Source organism: Lissotriton vulgaris, chromosome 5, assembly GCF_964263255.1.
Source record: "Lissotriton vulgaris chromosome 5, aLisVul1.2, whole genome shotgun sequence".
Classification (NCBI taxonomy): Eukaryota; Metazoa; Chordata; class Amphibia; order Caudata; family Salamandridae; genus Lissotriton; species Lissotriton vulgaris.
In genome coordinates, this window is record NC_141693.1 from 1,224,186,361 (window position 1) to 1,224,205,938 (window position 19,578).

At 40.9% G+C, this 19,578-nt stretch overlaps 1 protein-coding gene across 2 annotated transcripts in view; it reads left to right on the forward strand.

Annotated features, from left to right (window-relative positions):
• The window catches only part of LOC147712348 (von Willebrand factor A domain-containing protein 5A-like), a 103,777-nt gene that overhangs the window by 71,418 nt on the left and 12,781 nt on the right, over positions 1-19,578 (forward strand). For both annotated transcript variants that reach the window (XM_086920318.1, XM_086920319.1), the window contains exons 3-4: positions 12,579-12,665; positions 17,464-17,600. In XM_086920318.1, coding sequence (XP_086776444.1) covers positions 12,579-12,665; positions 17,464-17,600 — 224 coding nt within the window. The remainder of the gene's footprint in view (positions 1-12,578; positions 12,666-17,463; positions 17,601-19,578) is intronic.

Sequence of the window (19,578 nt, forward strand, 5' to 3'; positions counted from 1 at the left end):
CCTGCCCGCCCCCCCCCCGGTCTCCCTCCTTTCCCTTTCAGTCACCGTGATTTAATGTCTTTTGATCCCCCCTAGAGCACCTCCATCCCTACCTGCTCCTCCTGGCCCGATCCTCCTTCCTCCCCTTTTTTTTTTCTTCTTTTCCCCCCTTCCTTACATACCCCTTTGGACATGTCTATATTCTATGCTAAGTTATTGTAACTGCTTTTATTGTTCAATCACTGTTTTTAATTTGTAACTCGCTGTTCCTTATGTAAAGTGCTCTGATACCTCCGGGTCTAGCCAGCGCTATATAAAACTCAAATAAATAAAATCTAATGTATCCATTGCATCCTTCTACCATTGTCTTCCTTGAGCTACAGAAGTACCAGAGATCCCACATGACCTCCTTGCAAGTTTCTTAACACATTTTGTACTCTGCTTCTGTACGCACCAAAACCAGCAACAAAGCTTTTTCAGTTTTCCTTAATCAGCCATGCCAAGTTGGCTTTTGTGTGCCAGTTATCCGGGTACATCACACATCTTTATTAGTAGTGCAGTTTCCTCCCTGGCAGGTACTCATCTACAAATTTTCTAAAATGTCCAGTTCACCCAGCAAGCGCTTCTGTCTTGCCCTCAGTTCTTGTAAATGTGTCTCATTTCACAAGGGCATCTTCTGTTGTTGTGCTTACCCATCTCTTCTCCTGTGCTACTAGAAACATCAACATTCTTGCATGATCTTAGCTCTAAACTTTCACCCATCTGCCCCATGGTCTCCTTCCAGCTTCACACTTTAGGGGGGCAGGGGTTGACTACACAGCTACAGTTCCCGGTCACACTTACAGAGTACTCCATAAAGGGGTAGGAAGCAGAAACATACATGGAATAGCAAGAACAGCACTGCAGGAGATATCCTGGTATCCATGGTCCCAACTTAAGGAGTTCTTAACAGTTGCCCTAGTTTAAGCATGATTAGTTGGTTATCCTCCTCATAACTATCAGCTTCTTGTTGACAGTTCTTCATTGTCTCCTTTGCATGGCCAGCATCTACGTATCCAGTAAAACTGGTAATTTGCCCAGCGAGCTCTACCGCACCCAATAGGTTGCAGTGGTTCTGAAAGTCGCCCTACCTCGATTCATCAGATTCAGAAACATTCCCGCTTTGTAGTAGAGAACCTCTAGTTAGAGCGCGCTACGGTATGGGAATTGGACCAAAGCACACCAAGTGTTTGTAACTATTATCCAAAATTTCCACTAGGACTGAAAACAGCCTAGAACAATATTTAACCAAAATACACCAAAGCACACCAAGCGGTTGTAACTATTATCCAAAATGTTCACAATGTGAAACGTCCTCTCTTCCTCTCTCGCTGCTGCCATTTACGAGGAGCTTAGATCACAGAGAAACAAAGAGAGGACGTATCAAGGTCCCGAGTCTAGAATAGAGCAACATCGTCAAGCATATCTCTGAGAGGAGATGTACGTATTTTAAAGAGAAGTTGATACAACTGTCAGTCGGATTGATATGGCACCAAACAAATTCCTTTCGGAAGGATTATGACTGCGGATATTTATCTACGATTATGCAATTGAAAATACGGAAATAAACTCAGTTTTCAAATCCGAGCCTTGAGAAAGCCCAGGGGGGCAAAACGTACATTGGCTGCTGCTGTTTTCCATGTATAAAAAATAAAAGAAAGCAAGTAAAAGGACCAGATTCTATATTCTTTGTGGATTTCAACAAAAGGACATTTGTTGATGACGGGTTGAACCACACATTGTGGAAATTTTGGATAATAGTTACACCCACTTGGTGTGCTTAGGTGTATTTTGGGTAAATACTGTTCTAGTCTGTTTTCAGTCCTAGTGGAAATTTTGGATAACAGTTACAACCACTTGGTGTGCTTTGGTGTATTTTGGTTAAATATTGTTCTAGGCTGTTTTCAGTCCTAGTGGAAGCATACCCTGGTGGGTGGGTATTGTGACACCACAAGAGCACCCTAATATATTGTTATTTCGAGGGCATGGCTGAAAGCAATTAAATATCACTGTTATTAGATGTGCAGGTCGTAGGGCATACCCACAATCTTTGGAATTGGTATGGGAATTAGAATTATATGACACAGGACTGGAACCGGGCCCTGTCTATTAGGTATGACACACACATGCAGGCACCCAGTCTTTACAATTTCCCTTTCCAGTAGGCCCCACCAGTTTTTTTATTTGTTGCCCAGTGTATGTCCCTCCTAAAAATCACTTCTGGAGACCCCCATCGAGCATATAGGCCTGGGGGAGAAGCCAGTCACCTATCTCCATAGAGGCTCAACTGGCCTTTTCACAACTACCCTTCACCAATAGAAACTTGAGAGTGCACACTACTGGGAAAATACAAATGTGCAAGTCACTGAAGGCAGAGTGCTGCTGGCTAAAAGCAAGAAGGCTGATTATGTCAAGCGTGACAGGGGCAGCTAAGCAGATCAGCAGCCCACTCTTGGGATCATCTTGAAAGACAGACAGACTTGAAGGCAGAGTCAGTCACCTGTCACCTTTACCACTTTCACTCACATGCCAAGATCACCTTTAAAAGTAGGACTTAAAATTATCAGTCACATGACAGATTTGCATCTGAACCACTTGAAGGGTTTGTTCAAATTTTGTGACAGGCCCATTACTCAATTACCAGTTTGTCACATGTTTCAATCGTATGTTAAACGTTTCAAGTCAGTATTGTATGTAAAAGTGCACTGGAAGTGGGCAGAGTCTGTCACTTACTAAGCACCCATATACATCTGATAGTTTCATATGGGGAAAATTAAGTAACCTTGGTGGCTGAAAGACTAAGCTGAACCACAGGGGTATGAACTTGTGGTCATGGGGTAAAAAAAAAGGACTCTGCGGTAAATGCATTAGTCCAGTGAGCCGTCAGCCTCTGCTCAGTGCAATAAGTGTGGTAAACAAAATTTAAAAAACCCGTATCTAAAATGTGTTGTACTCGTTTGTTAAGGAAACCGGGTTAAGTGAACGTCTTGTGGCATTAGTACTTCTATACCTTACTTGATGCGTAGTTCTAGTGGCCAATTGATGATTTTTTAAGACATAGGGGGTCATTAAGATGTCGGGCGGATTGCTTCCACCGGCCTGGCGGAGGCAATCCACCCGACATCCACTGCCCAATTCCCCCCCGCCATATTAGGATGGCGGGGGGACTGCTGCGGTGTAAAACACCGCCCGCCTGTTTTCCGTCCCGGTCGCCTTGCGGCCGGGGCGGATAAAACTTTAATATGGTGGCGGTGTCTGTTAGACTAGAAAAGAATTTGCAAACCCTGTCTTCGTTACGGTAGGTTAGATATCCTAGAACATATCTTCAATAGAAAGTGGTAGGGATTCTTTCTAACCTGATGACCAGGTAAATGAAAAAATAGTACCAAAAGCAAGGCAGGGCAAAGTAGACAAAGGAACAATACAGTTGCTTAGGATTAATAACACTAAGTGAGAAAAATTTGTCAAAGTTCAAACATAAAATTTATTACCTCCCGAACGGGTTACAATCTAAAAAATGTTAAAAACAATTAATACAAGCCACCAACAGTGGTCAATTCATACATTATTATGCAATCAAAGGTAAAACAGTCATCTATAGTCAAGAGTGAAAACAGTCGACGCGGCGTTTCGGTGCTTTGTTTAATCTTCACACCTTCTTCAGAACATTCACAACAATTGACTTGATATCTAAGAAATCAAAATAAGAGTAATTAAACTACTTGTCTACACTTAAGAATAACTCTTGCTCCTGCTCCCCTATCATTGTTTTAACTATATAGAACATGATATCATAACCTGTTATTCAACATATATTAGTCACCTGGACCAGAAATCCATAGCGAATTTCAAATCTGGTAATCTGATGATGTTAAGTTTCTTTCCACTTCTGAACTCTTCTTGTATCAGTTAAATAGCCAATTGGACATAGAAAATTTAAAATCTGGTCACCAAATACTGTTAAGTTACTATACCCTTTGGACCTATTGCTATAACAGTTAAACTAGTCAACTGAACACATGGCCTCTGTTTACATAGTCATAATTGTAAAAATCTCCACTGACAGACCAACAGCACTCCATTGTTGCATTTAGCATTAATTCTCTGTCTAGGAGATAAACTCTGTACGCGAATATCTTGATTGTACCTGAGTTGTCTTTCGGACGAATATATCAATTCTTTTCAGCTGATTTATAATGATTTCTTAGCGGTTCTAAACTCACTGGAGCTGTATGCCGAAAAAACACAAAGACTGTTCAGTGGTCTGTTGTTCTATTTTAATAACAGCCTCAGTAGGGATTATAATACAATGGATTACCTTCAATGTAAATGCACGGATATTCAGTGTGCACGAAGGGGCCACCGAAGATGAAGGACGTAAAATCCTAGAAGGATATGGACCAACAGTTATCTTAGCACTCTAGTTAAAATTTAGATAGTCTTATCCATTTACAGACTTATCACCAAACACTTCTACTAACCTGTTTTTATTTCAGGTTCATGATAATACTCTCTCGACCCTTGATAATTGCCGATTCAGAATGCTCTTCTTGAAATTTGAAGAGACAATATGTGGCTCTAGGATCAAATCGTGGACAATATTTTAGTGTTATTATTATTGCTAACTAATATCTCTATCATGTGTTTAACTTTACAATTCTCTATGGTCCAGGAACTATAGTAATGCTTATAACGAGTTGTAGACTAGTTCTCAATATCATTTTACCCGTAGAGGTTCAATACATTGCCTCCAGGGGTCGGTATGTCTAGTAAGCGCTGGAACCAAACGGCTGAAATACCCTATCCCTGAGTCATCTAATGTAATAATACAATAGCGCTCAATCTGCTGTCCAAAATGGTAGAGCCAACTGATATTTAAATTTTAATAATCCTTACTGGTTGCTAGTTTTACGCTATCTATCCCAGGACCCACGGGCAGAGTATCCGCATACCTGTTTTAGCGATTCTGGGCTCCCTTCTCCTCTGTGCTTTCGTGTATATTGATGCCTTCGTGATGGTGTGAGGTCTGAAATCGTCCATTCAAAGCGGCGTCTTTATGCTGACGCTGCTGATTTAGACCCGGAAGTCGAAGGGCGAGCTTATTGCGCTAAAATTATGATTAACGCTACTAAAACTGAAAATAAGTCTATGTATAAGGATTAATGTTGGTGAATATTATCTCCAAATCATTCAATTTGGAAATAGCGATAGATTTTAAATAGACGAGCCGTGTGACCCGGAAGTTGAAAGGAGAATTATTTGTTTTGATGCATTCGGAGTGGATCCCTGATGTCAGTAATCGCGTCTTACTTGCTTTTAAATTCGCAGACGCTGTATCACGAGTCGGATATTTCATTAATGATTATTAATCCATATTTATGGTGATTTATTGCGGTAAAGTTATTTCCTGTGGCGGCCATGTTGGATTGGGATCATTACACACTATGATCCATACAACATCCTTTGTACATTTGTGGCCCAGAACACTCGATATTCTATCACAATTTTGCCCTTCAATAATATGTACACAAACCACTCGTATAACAAGGTTAAAAACCAGGTAACTGCTGATGTACATCATCGTACAGACTATCTCACCAATATAGAGAACATGTCATTGAGCCTGGCATTAATACATGCTAAATTCATTGAGAAACGATCTTAATTGTTTATCATCAAACCCAGTCTATAATTACAGTATTGTGCGCATGGGTGACAAAGTTAATACATGTACAACAATAAACCAATACTATTTCAGTACAATCTATATAACAAAGAGGTTGACTTAAAAGTTGACTTAAGCAGATTGAATCAATATCTCATATATCTACAGGAATAGTGGCGAAAAATATTTAAGTCAAAAGACCCAAGCTACTATTTTAGGAACAGAGTTTTGGATTTCAAAATTATAATCCACTATCAGTTTATTATTAGATTAGAGCAGATAGGAATGGATCACTGATTGCCTACAAAATTAATCTTTCCCACTCTTCTCTGTTATTTAGTCCAGTGCGGAAGGTGCGGAATAGGGACATATAAAACTGTTCTCTTTTCTTTCTTTTATTATTCCCATTACCGCCTCTAGTGCTGTGTGTTATTGTCTCTATGACGCACCACCTCAGATCTTCTAATTTGTGGTTATGGCTTATCCAGTGTTCCACAAGAGGGGCTGATTTCTTTCGTGTCCTAATAGCAGACTTATGTTCCGTTATCCTAGTTTTAATTTCTCTAGCTGTCTCTCCAATATATGCTTTATTACATGGACATTGTATCATATAGATCAGAAAGAGATAGCTGAACTAGAAGCAAAACTAGACACCTCTGCTCTAGAAGATGCTAAGAAAAAACTAGAGGACATTCAAAGAGACGTTTCTGGATATAGGGATTATTTATTTGGTAAAAAAAACAATAAATTCAACAAAGACGTTTCAAATTATAATACTGAGATTGTCTATCCTTACACACAGAAGGATTTCTTTGACCCCCCGAGAGAACATTTCTCTAACCGAAACCAATGGCAACAACCTTGGCGTACTTACCCCAAAAAAAGAGTGACCTTTTCAGACTCATCATACACGAGAAATGACTCTGACCATGAAAAAACAGGGGACACAAATAGAGTAGTGGAGTCAACATCAACCCCCAATAGAGAATCATTACCTTTTTTAGGCCAACGGGGACGGGGGAACAATCACAACCGACCCAGAGGGAATGGGAGAGGGGAGTTTTACCCTCAACCTCAACAGCAGAGGAGATATTACACAAGGAGTCAACAAAAATGGGATTAGAACAGAAAGCATCCATTATAAATCTTTCAGATATCACACTCAACACAACAGAAAAACAAGTCCTAGAAAAGGGTTTAGGCTTTGCCATCAGTTCTCGAGTTAACAAGTATAACTTAGAAAGAGATCTCCAGGGATTTTTTAGAAAAATTAGGCTTCAAGAATTTTTTAGAGATAAACCATCAAAAGAAGGACCTACTAACAAATCGGGTCTTAAACCAAAATCAACCTGGACACCTAACATAGGGATGGTAAATAAACAAGTTGACTTGTTTGAGAAAGTGGTAGAAAGCAACATCTCTTCACTTCTAACGCACCCACTGACTGGTATTAATAACTTAAGCGCAGAAGAAAGGGCCGCTTTAAAGAATCTAGAAAATAATGAGTTCCTAACCATAAAGCCTGGTGATAAGGGTGGTAGTATAGTTTTAATGAACACCGAAGACTACAATAACAGAATGATGTCTTTATTAAATAATGTGGAACATTATTGCCCCTCAAGTAGACAAGAATGGAATGCGTTGATACATAGAGTAAATATTCTCCTTAGATTTGCACATGAGGATGAGATAATCTGTCTAGATGAATATAATTTTTTTTAAAACGAGGCACCAACCATCCCTGCCCTTTACGGACTTCCTAAAGTCCATAAAAACATACAGGACCCGCCTATGCGGCCTATCGTGTCATCTATTAATTCCATCACAGAGCCTCTCAGTAAATACATAGACAAGTTTCTTCAGCCCATTGTTGTAACACAAAAAGCATTGACACCAACCTAGAATTAACAGAGAGTCCAACATGAACAATGTACCTAGGTATATGTAGGTACATTGTTCATGTTGGACTCTCTGTTAATTCTAGGTTGGTGTCAATTCTGTTCAGGGGGCTTAACAGACAGGGTCTATAAACTTACCCCTGGGACCTTTTCTTGTGTTTGGTAACACAAAAAGCATACATAAAAGATACAACTAGTATGATAGATAAAATTGAGGGTCTATCTTATGATACCAACACACAATGGCTAGTGACGTTGGATATAGAGGCCCTCTACACCAACATCCCACAGGATGACACCATCAGGATGTTAGAGGGTCTCTTAAAAAAGGATACTGAAGATTTAGACCAACATGCAACATTCATTCTTGAATGCGCAGAAATTATTTTGAAAAATAATATTTTTTTATTTAAAAATAATTTTTTTAAACAAATAAAAGGGACCAGCATGGGGGCGACCTGTGCCCCTAGTCTAGCTTGCTTATATGTAGCGGCCTTTGAAGAAAAGCATATTTTTAACACCATGGCACCATTCAGTGAAAACATTTCATGTTGGTCGAGATACATCAACGACATTTTTTTCATTTGGACAGGTTGTTTAGAATTATTAAATGATTTTATTCTTTGGTTGAACTTGGGTGATCAAAACCTCAAGTTCACCTCTAACCGCAACAAAGTAGCAATAGAATTCTTGGATATTAAAATTAGAGTAGATAATGCAGTATTGGGTGTCGATTTATACACTAAACCAACAGATCGAAACACACTGCTTCACTACAAAAGTAACCATCCTAACAGCCAGAAAGATAATATACCATTTGGTCAGTTTTTACGAATCAGAAGAAATTGCACCAATATACAAGATTATAATAAACATGCTGATGTCTTATCTCAGAAACTTAGGAATCGAGGCTATCCCAACAACTTGATCAAAAGAGCATATAAACGTGCTAAATATTACAATAGGGAATCACTCTTTAGTAAGAATAATGAAGACAAAAACAAAAGAACCAATGACAGACTAATTTTTGTAACAAACTACAGTATAGCAAGTAATAAAACAAAAAACATCATAAATCGCAATTGGTCATTACTCAATGATAGACCAGGCATAAATATCCCTAAACCTATGTTCAGCTTCCGCCGAAACAGAACAATCAGAAACTGTCTGGTTCATACCTTTAAAGAGAAGAACCGTAATACCTGGAACACAATCAACAATACCCCTTTGCCTACGGGGAATTTTACTTGCAATATGTGCTCAAACTGCACATCGATGATTAAAGGTAACTCAATACAGTATAACGGAAGAGACCACAAAATAAAAAACTTCGTAAACTGTAAAACGAAAGATCTGATCTATATGATACAATGTCCATGTAATAAAGCATATATTGGAGAGACAGCTAGAGAAATTAAAACTAGGATAACGGAACATAAGTCTGCTATTAGGACACAAAAGAAATCAGCCCCTCTTGTGGAACACTGGATAAGCCATAACCACAAATTAGAAGATCTGAGGTGGTGCGTCATAGAGACAATAACACACAGCACTAGAGGCGGTAATGGGAATAATAAAAGAAAGAAAAGAGAACAGTTTTATATGTCCCTATTCAACACCTTCCGCACTGGACTAAATAACAGAGAAGAGTGGGAAAGATTAATTTTGTAGGCAATCAGTGATCCATTCCTATCTGCTCTAATCTAATAATAAACTGATAGTGGATTATAATTTTGAAATCCAAAGCTCTGTTCCTAAAATAGTAGCTTGGGTCTTTTGACTTAAATATTTTTCGCCACTATTCCTGTAGATATATGAGATATTGATTCAATCTGCTTAAGTCAACTTTTAAGTCAACCTCTTTGTTATATAGATTGTACTGAAATAGTATTGGTTTATTGTTGTACATGTATTAACTTTGTCACCCATGCGCACAATACTGTAATTATAGACTGGGTTTGATGATAAACAATTAAGATCGTTTCTCAATGAATTTAGTATGTATTAATGCCAGGCTCAATGACATGTTCTCTATATTGGTGAGATAGTCTGTACGATGATGTACATCAGCAGTTACCTGGTTTTTAACCTTGTTATACGAGTGGTTTGTGTACATATTATTGAAGGGCAAAATTGTGATAGAATATCGAGTGTTCTGGGCCACAAATGTACAAAGGATGTTGTATGGATCATAGTGTGTAATGATCCCAATCCAACATGGCCGCCACAGGAAATAACTTTACCGCAATAAATCACCGTAAATATGGATTAATAATCATTAATGAAATATCCGACTCGTGATACAGCGTCTGCGAATTTAAAAGCAAGTAAGACGCGATTACTGACATCAGGGATCCACTCCGAATGTATCAAAACAAATAATTCTCCTTTCAACTTCCGGGTCACACGGCTCGTCTATTTAAAATCTATCGCTATTTCCAAATTGAATGATTTGGAGATAATATTCACCAACATTAATCCTTATACATAGACTTATTTTCAGTTTTAGTAGCGTTAATCATAATTTTAGCGCAATAAGCTCGCCCTTCGACTTCCGGGTCTAAATCAGCAGCGTCAGCATAAAGACGCCGCTTTGAATGGACGATTTCAGACCTCGCACCATCACGAAGGCATCAATATACACGAAAGCACAGAGGAGAAGGGAGCCCGGAATCGCTAAAACAGGTATGCGGATACTCTGCCCGTGGGTCCTGGGATAGATAGCGTAAAACTAGCAACCAGTAAGGATTATTAAAATTTAAATATCAGTTGGCTCTACCATTTTGGACAGCAGATTGAGCGCTATTGTATTATTACATTAGATGACTCAGGGATAGGGTATTTCAGCCGTTTGGTTCCAGCGCTTACTAGACATACCGACCCCTGGAGGCAATGTATTGAACCTCTACGGGTAAAATGATATTGAGAACTAGTCTACAACTCGTTATAAGCATTACTATAGTTCCTGGACCATAGAGAATTGTAAAGTTAAACACATGATAGAGATATTAGTTAGCAATAATAATAACACTAAAATATTGTCCACGTTTTGATCCTAGAGCCACATATTGTCTCTTCAAATTTCAAGAAGAGTATTCTGAATCGGCAATTATCAAGGGTCGAGAGAGTATTATCATGAACCTGAAATAAAAACAGGTTAGTAGAAGTGTTTGGTGATAAGTCTGTAAATAGATAAGACTATCTAAATTTTAACTAGAGTGCTAAGATAACTGTTGGTCCATATCCTTCTAGGATTTTACGTCCTTCATCTTCGGTGGCCCCTTGGTGCACACTGAATATCCGTGCATTTACATTGAAGGTAATCCATTGTATTATAATCCCTACTGAGGCCGTTATTAAAATAGAACAACAGACCACTGAACAGTCTTTGTGTTTTTTCGGCATACAGCTCCAGTGAGTTTAGAACCGCTAAGAAATCATTAAAAATCAGCTGAAAAGAATTGATATATTCGTCCAAAAGACAACTCAGGTACAAACAAGATATTCGCGTACAGAGTTTATCGCCTAGACAGAGAATTAATGCTAAATGCAACAATGGAGTGCTGTTGGTCTGTCAGTGGAGATTTTTACAATTATGACTATGTAAACAGAGGCCATGTGTTCAGTTGACTAGTTTAACTGTTATAGCAATAGGTCCCAAGGGTATAGTAACTTAACAGTATTTGGTGGCCAGATTTTAAATTTTCTATGTCCAATTGGCTATTTAACTGATACAAGAAGAGTTCAGAAGTGGAAAGAAACTTAACATCATCAGATTACCAGATTTGAAATTCGCTATGGCTTTCTGGTCCAGGTGACTAATATATGTTGAATAACAGGGTATGATATCATGTTCTATATAGTTAAAACACTGATAGGGGAGCAGGAGCAAGAGTTATTCTTAAATGTAGACAAGTAGTTTAATTACTCTTATTTTGATTTCTTAGATATCAAGTCAATTGTTGTGAACGTCCTGAAGAAGGTGTGAAGAATAAACAAAGCACCGAAACGCCGCGTCGACTGTTTTCACTCTTGACTATAGATGACTGTTTTACCTTTGATTGCATAATAATGTATGAATTGACCACTGTTGGTGGCTTGTATTAATTGTTTTTAACATTTTTTAGATTGTAACCCGTTCGGGAGGTAATAAATTTTATGTTTGACCTTTGACAAATTTTGCTCACTTAGTGTTATTAATCCTAAGCAACTGTATTGTTCCTTTGTCTACTTTGCCCTGCCTTGCTTTTGGTACTATTTCTTCATTTACCTGGTCATCAGGTTAGAAAGAATCCATACCACTTTCTATTGGAGATATGTTCTAGGATATCTAACCTACCGTAACGAAGACAGGGTTTGCAAATTCTTTTCTAGTGTTAAGATCCCCCTCCCTGTCAGATTTAACAGGGGTCCCTCCATCTTTTTGGATAGGTGTCTGTTAGACACCACAAGCCATATTACAATGGGCAAATTGGCATGCCGCCACGGAAAGGCAGGAGGTCTTCACTCTGGGTGCCCCCTGCGGGCCCCCAGAGTGAAGGAGAATGGGGGGGGGGGGGTGTGCACACGGGGGTACCTGTGGTACCCCCCCACATTTACATAATCAAAATGGCAGGCACCACACGGTGCCTGCCGCTTTGGTTATGCAAATAGTGCATATCATTTTAATATTGTGGCGGGCGGTGCAGAGAGCTGAAAATACAGTATGTGCTCACCACTGTGGCGGGCACATCCTAATTCCCCCTACGGGACCCCCCGCACTTCTGGCGGGCGGTCCCATTCTCCGTTAGGGTGGCGGGCAGACAAAGTCCGCCCGCCATCCTAATGAGCCCCATAGTCTTCATTAGGCACTGACTTCAGGGTTTACTGTACACCTATCAGGATTACTGTGATTACTACTTGTTGTCTAATTTGGCATGTCCAGCAGTGTGCAGCATTCTCCCTGGCATTTGTACTTATGAATTCCTTATGTAACTTTCTTCATTTTTGTTTTGCAGTGAATATATTCAAGCCGGAGATAGCAGTATGCCATTTTACAAAGCGCCACCCCGTTCCAATGGCACCCCCTGGCATTCTTATACCAGGTAATAAACCAGAATCTGTGGTGTGGTGAGACCATACTAGTGGTGTGAGATAAATGGGTAGAAGCTCTTCTGTTTCACTAAAATTTCAGAAATCAAATCAAACCGCATTTGTGAAGCGCAACACTGTCACCCAAGGGGGTATCTGGGTGCTGTGTCTTCATTGAAGAGCCAAGTCTTGATTCTCTTTCTGAAGTCTGCCAGCGAGTGGGCTGTATGGAGCTAAGAGGGAAGGTCATTCCAGGTGTTGGCAGCAATGCAGGAGAAGAAGCGGCCACCACTATGGCTGCATCGGGTGCAGGGTGTGTGTGCGCGAATAAAGAGGAGCCCAGGTGTCTGGAGGGTTGGTGGAAGTTCAGTCAATGGTTGAGGTATGCTGGTCCTAGGTCATCGAGGGCTTTGTAGGCATGCGTGAGGATCTAGAACTGTTATCTCTTATCTCTTATCTCTTCTGAAAGGGGAGCAAGTGGAGGTCTCTCAGGTGGGGGGCAATGTGGGTTCGTAGCGAAATGTCCAGGATGAGTCCAACTGACATGTTATGTATGGACTGGAGTCCTCTGAGGAGCTAGGTGGAGATCCTGGCTTAAAGGATGTTGCCATAGTTGAGGTGGCTGGTCACAGGGGCATTAGTGACTGTCTTCCTGCTGTTGGTTGGGATCCATCTGAAGATTCTGCGGAGCACGCGAAGTGTGTGGAAGCATGAGGAGACGACTTCATTGACTTGGCGTTTTATGGTCAGTTGGCTGTCGAGGATAAAGCAGACGGTTGGACAGTGTGGGTCTGAATTCTGCAGGCCACCAGCTGTGTTCTCATGTGGAGGTGTTCTTCCTGAAGATCAATACTTCAGTTTTATCAGAGTAGAGTTAGAGGCAGTTGTCTCTCATTCATTTGGCGAATTTGGTCATGGTGGCGCACAAGTTAGTTTTGGCATTGAATGGGTCCTCAGTGAGCGTCTGCTTAGGAGATCATATTGAGTCTGTGGGATCTGATGACATCTGCGAGGGGGATCATCTAGGTGTTGAACTGGGTGGGCTGAGGAATGATCCTTGTGGTACTCTGCATATGAAGTCTTTGGATGTGGAGGTGAAATAAGGCAGTTGGATGCTCTCTGTGCGTCCTGTAAGGAAGGAGGCGATCCACTTGAGGGCGTCTTGCTGTATGCTTTGTTGTAGAGTCTGTTGATGAGGTAGTTGTGGGAGACTGCGTTGAATGCCGCACAGAGGTCAAGGAGGATCAGCGCCACAGTTTCTCCTCGGCAGAGGAGTGTTCTGATGTCATCTGTGTGATCTCAGTGCTGTGGTTTGCAAGGAATCCTGATTGTGAGGCATACAGTAGGTGGTTTAGTTCCAGGAATTTGGCGAGCTGCTGCTTGTTGGCTGCCTCTCACTGAAATCTACTCTCTTTATTTGAGAGCAAGTGAGTCTCCTTCAGTTAATGCTATAGTATATGTGGATCACCATTAAATTTCTCAGTGTTTATTTTGCGTGCATCTCCCAGAAGTCTGCACTCTGTATTTATAGATGTGTCCATTTTAGTGTATATATATCGATAAATGTGCGTCTGTCCTTAATATTTCTTCTGTATGTTTTTTGTACATCTCATTGTAGCGTAGCTGTTTCTCAGAGCTCTTGTCACTGCTTTTGTAGGTTGTCAGAATATTGTGTGATATAAATATTGTGTCCTATATATTGTTTACAAAAATACTGTTCCATTTGGCGTAGATTTTTCATTATTTGCTTCAGTTGTGCGTTATTTTTGTAAATGATATTTAAGACACAATGTTTTTGTCAGATGATACTCAAGATGGGAAGATGTTTGGCGCAGCGGCCAGGGCAACTAACTTGGGGGCTCACGGTTCGATCCCCAGCGCCAGTGGCAGATCGTCCAGCACCATGTGACTCTGGGAAATAACTTGCTTAAATCTTCCCAACAGCCCTCGGGTAATTGTTTGCGCTTTACAAATACTGGACATTTACAAGACTCAATATTTTAGTACCATACCACTCTTCTATAAATATTCATATTACACTCTATGAAGAGCCCCTATTGCAATGCAGTAGGGAGTATACGTTGACTGGTGCAATCATCACACTCTTTATCTTATCCTGTACTTTATTTCACACATGGATTCAAAACAAAGATTATCTATTTACTATATTCTGTATATTACAGTTGTTGTTTTGCCTTTACTGCAGTCATTCAGTAACTCTGCTGCTTGGATTGCAACCACTGACCTTCAGATGTCCGCAGTAGGTGTGCTCTATTGCCATTTTTTTTAATGCCTCTAAATTAAGTGAAGAGGCAAACTACCGATTGTAAGACAACTTTTTATGTTGCATATTGTAGAAAGCATTAATTTTGTTGGCAGGGTGATCATTCAGTTCAGATTTGTGTTTTATTGGTGCTTGCAGATGGACTGGGTATGTCCACAAAATAAAACAATTAGCAACATCTCATTTTGCTCTTTCATATATAAACACTTAATTAAAAAAGAGAATATTTGATATGTTTAAAGTACCTCCCACAATGCAGACAAATTCATAGCCAGACATATTGAATTTACCAGTTTGAATTTGAGGGGGTGGGGGGGGGGGGCAGGGGAGGAGGTTAGGCCTGGGGGTCGGTCATGTGTGCATGTGTTTGTAATCTATGTTTGTGCTTTTTCCCCAAAATATACTGTGTTTGCATACGTGTGCTGCACCTGTAGATTTCTGCATTTGTATTTGCATCCTCCTTTTTGAAATCTTTCCTGCCTGTATTCATACTAGAGAGCTGTATGAGTGCGTGGATGTAGCATGCATGTATGTAATTGTGCATAGATGTAAAATGCGGACCAACCTGTAAAGCACCAGAGCACCGTAGAAGAGGAAGGTGACTGAAGAAGGAGTTTGATGTAGGATGTCACAGTGAGCAGGGTGCAATCGATGTAAGTACCTGTGGACGTAGTGTTCCTTGAGGAGATGCATCTTCAATTCTTTCCACCCGTGTCAAGGTGGGGATTTAGTGCTGAGCATGTAAGAAGAGAATGAATTTTGTGTTTCCCTCACTCATCCTCTTAGTTGTAATATGTTTTTCCCCCTTAAAATCGTCTGAATGTTTGTGTGTGCTCATGAGTGGCTCTGATATGGATTGTGGCTCTCATGTTGGGGTTGGTGCTAAATCTGTGGATGTACCACAGATGTTGCTATTACCACAGTTTAAATGTGCAGTATTACCTTATGTTTAACATGTATAAGTAAGGGGAAACTAGCGAGAGTTTTCTTACTTTGGGAGTATTTATGGTTTGTTAAAGTTCCAGTTCTGCATTGTTATATTGTTGTACTAAAGTAATTCTTTAAAGGTGCTGTAGGATTGTCCATTAAAAAATAATGCATAATGGTAGCTTCCGTTCTTGTAATAAAATCGCATTACTTTCTCCCAAACCTCAATTTCACCTGACATCACTCTCCTAGAAAAGTGAGTAATGTTTTGTCTTTGTTCTAAATCATCATCTCTCCTAAGGTCATCCTCACAGTTCTACACATCGAACAGATAATGGCTTTATTTACTGTTGACATACTTTGTATAGGGCTTCTTGTAGAAATGCTATTGCTTTTTCAATAAATTAATGTTTCACTTTTAAACTTCCCTGTTGGCTATGGAATCTTGCACCACATTAGTCTACCAGAAGCTAGCAAACAACCTGCCCTCCGCGGATGATTCCATCCCATCTGAATTGTCCAGTTCTGTTATTCAATGTTAGTCACCTGCAGCCCTTCCTTTTCCTGAAGTGGATGAAGGAGACAGCTCATTCCTTGTTTCTGTGGTCTGCCAACTTTAAGGAGGTGCATGGAATACTTTGCATGTTTGGATGAGGAGTGGTGTGTACCATAGGCTCAGTCAAGTTCTGTTAAGAGTCCAAGCATGGCAGGCTATTTTTGTGAACTGCACAGTCTAAAGTTTTGGTAGTGCAAGTGGCGGTAGCTGCAGACAAAGCTCATTGGAGAAAAGAAGTTATAAGAAAGGACAGTTCGGTTGTATGATGTTACAACGCGATCTTTTAGATCGCGGTACATCACAATGCAGGTTTTACAACGCATGTCGTTACAACGACTTGCGCTGTAGGGTGATGGACTTAGGAATAGTTAGATTTACTATTCCAACACCAGTGTACGTACAGTAGGGAAGGTGTTGGAATAGTAAATCTACTATTCCTTAGTCTAGAGCGCCCTCCAGCGCAAGTCATGGTAACAACTTGTGTTGTAAAAGACGCGTGGTAATGGCAGCGCAGTGTTTTGACTGCGTTGTCATGGATGTTTCCCGACAGTTCAATCCCATTGTCTGTTTGAGGATTGTACACTCTTGTCATACTTAGTGAGGAATCCATACGATGGGGATGCTCCACCCACCCACATGAGTGATTCCCTAGGAGTTACTCTGCACTGGTGCCTCTACACCTAGACAACATGCATGATCTGGCTGCTGTTCAGTAATGGTCACTCTGGGAGACGGCGTGCAGAATACAAGAACGCAATACTGAAATGCAGGAGCAGTTGGGCCCAGTTAGAGATGCCATAGGCAGATACAGTTTAGAAAATTATAGCTACCTTTGACTGCTACTTTTTGTTCCCTCTGCAGTCCTACGGGCGCAACACAGGTCCCTGCAACCAAAATTAACTACAAACCATTCAGGAGTACTCATTTAGCTATGACTTTTGTACAGTTGTAGAATGCCAGAATCTCAGGGGCGCCCTGCTATATTTTGCAGGGGGCCCATTCATATCCGGTTCCCCTCAACATTCCATTTGTTTTCTGGTTTCAGTAAAGAAAGCCCAGGAAGATCCTGTCCCAAAACTCAAGGCGGCACAGAATGACGATGGCTCTTGGACACTGAATGCTTCTTTGGCTTCTGCCCTTGAGACCACTGAGGAGGAGCTCAAGGCAAACATACCAGGCCAGGTAAAGTTATCTAGTTTGGCATTTGCTTCTTATCTGCCATCCTCTTGTTCCAACTCTTACCTCAGCTTCCAACTTTTTTTCTCAGCTCTCCCACCCTATATCTCGAGTTTTGACTCAGTGTCTTATTGGTGTCTGGTACCATCTTTCCACTTCTACCACCCTATTGAATGCTGTTCCCTTTAATATATAAGTTTTCTTTCGAGCTAAACCAACATTGGGTTTCTCAGGGCACCTCCATAGACCTGGCCAAAGAACGGAAAATTTTAGTGACATGGTTGTATCTTGGGAACACATAAGTATTTATTTTGTCCTTGAGGATGAATCAGACAACTCTTTTTGAAGTTTCAAAAGAGGGGCAGTTCCAAAATGCGGGACCTGCATATAAAAGGTCCCTACATTCTTGTCTAGACAGTTGGGAAGTGAGTGGAGTAATGCATACTGTAAAAGTGCTCTCTCTGTTTAGAAGAATACGTGCTTGGTGAAAATTCAAAGGGCTGTGGGTTGAAGTGCAAATGAGTTGTGAAAAACAGCAAGGCCCAGGTCTTAAATGCAAGGGTTATGCTAGAAAACATGATATTTCATGATAGTTAAAAGCCAGAGAATGAGTGAGAAGAACATTATCATTTCCCTTATAAGAGATTTCCCATCATAATTACATACTTGAGCACTGGACCCCCTAGCCCACCAACCATGACCGGCTCCTAGACTAAGCATGGCTATGGGTCAGCAAGAAGACTGTGTGAGAAAAGTAAGGGTAGTGTGATGTGTGAGAAGCTGAACAGAGAATATGAAGATAACAAAATCTGTCCTTCCATACATAGCAAATTGGCAACAACCAATGCAATACTGCACCAGGAAAATTCCAACCCTAATAATGTAAAAAGAAAAAACACACAAATACTTTCTGCATACTAAACAGAATTGTATATGATTAATGGAAAACACACATGCCACTTAGGATTTGGTAAAGAAAATATCTTGTGAAGATTGGAAAATGATCCTTCACAAAACAAGACCACATTTAAAAAAAATGTTTTTAACAAATGTGACTAAGTGACAGACCATGCCTCCTCAGTACGGGCCCAGCCATACGCAAATCAGTCTTGACTCTTTTTCAGTGGAAAAAAAACAGTCCAGTCCAAGCTGCGTGGCCAGGTCTTCCATCCACTGAAACCCAAGCAACCCACGAACAGTTTTGCCCTCATTAGAACTCGACATTCGAGTATAGTTTAGTTCCAGTGGCACAATGCACTTCCTCTCTAAGCCCTGTACTGTTCAACGTTTACATGGGGCCGCTGGCGGGTGTTGTCGAGCCATATGACATCAAAATTGTGTCATATGCCGACGACACCCAGCTGGTGGTCTCACTGGCCACTAAGAACAGTAGACACTCCGCAGCCGACCTCCTAAATTGCCTAGTGGATGTCAAGGGATGGATGTCCAACTCCTCCCTAAAACTCAACGGTGATAAGACGGAGCTTATGCTTCTGGGTCCTACCTCTCCCGTACCATTCACCTCACTGTGGCCCAGTGTTTTGGGCACTCCCCCCACCCCAAAGGACAGCGTTAAAAGCTTGGGGATATGGCTTGACAACAAACTCTCCTTTTCTACTCAAGCCAAAAAACTGTCCTCCACCTGCTTGGGCCTACTTAGGATCCTGAGGAAGGTTCTCCCGCTACTCCCCCTGGAGGCCAAAAAGGTGGCGGTACAAGGCCTTATCCAGTCTCGTCTGGACTCTAACAATGCTTTGTATCCAGGGGCACCAGAGATGACCTTCCGGAAATTACAGGTCATCCAAAATTGCGCAGCCCGCACCGTGTTGGAACTCCCGCGCATTCAATCAGCCAGACCTGCTCTGAAAACTCTCCACTGGTTGCCAGTGAGGCAGAGAGTGACCTTCAAGGCACTGTGCTTGGCGCACCGCGCCTTTTGGAAAACAGCCCCAGCCATCAATACTGACCTTATCACTCCTTATCA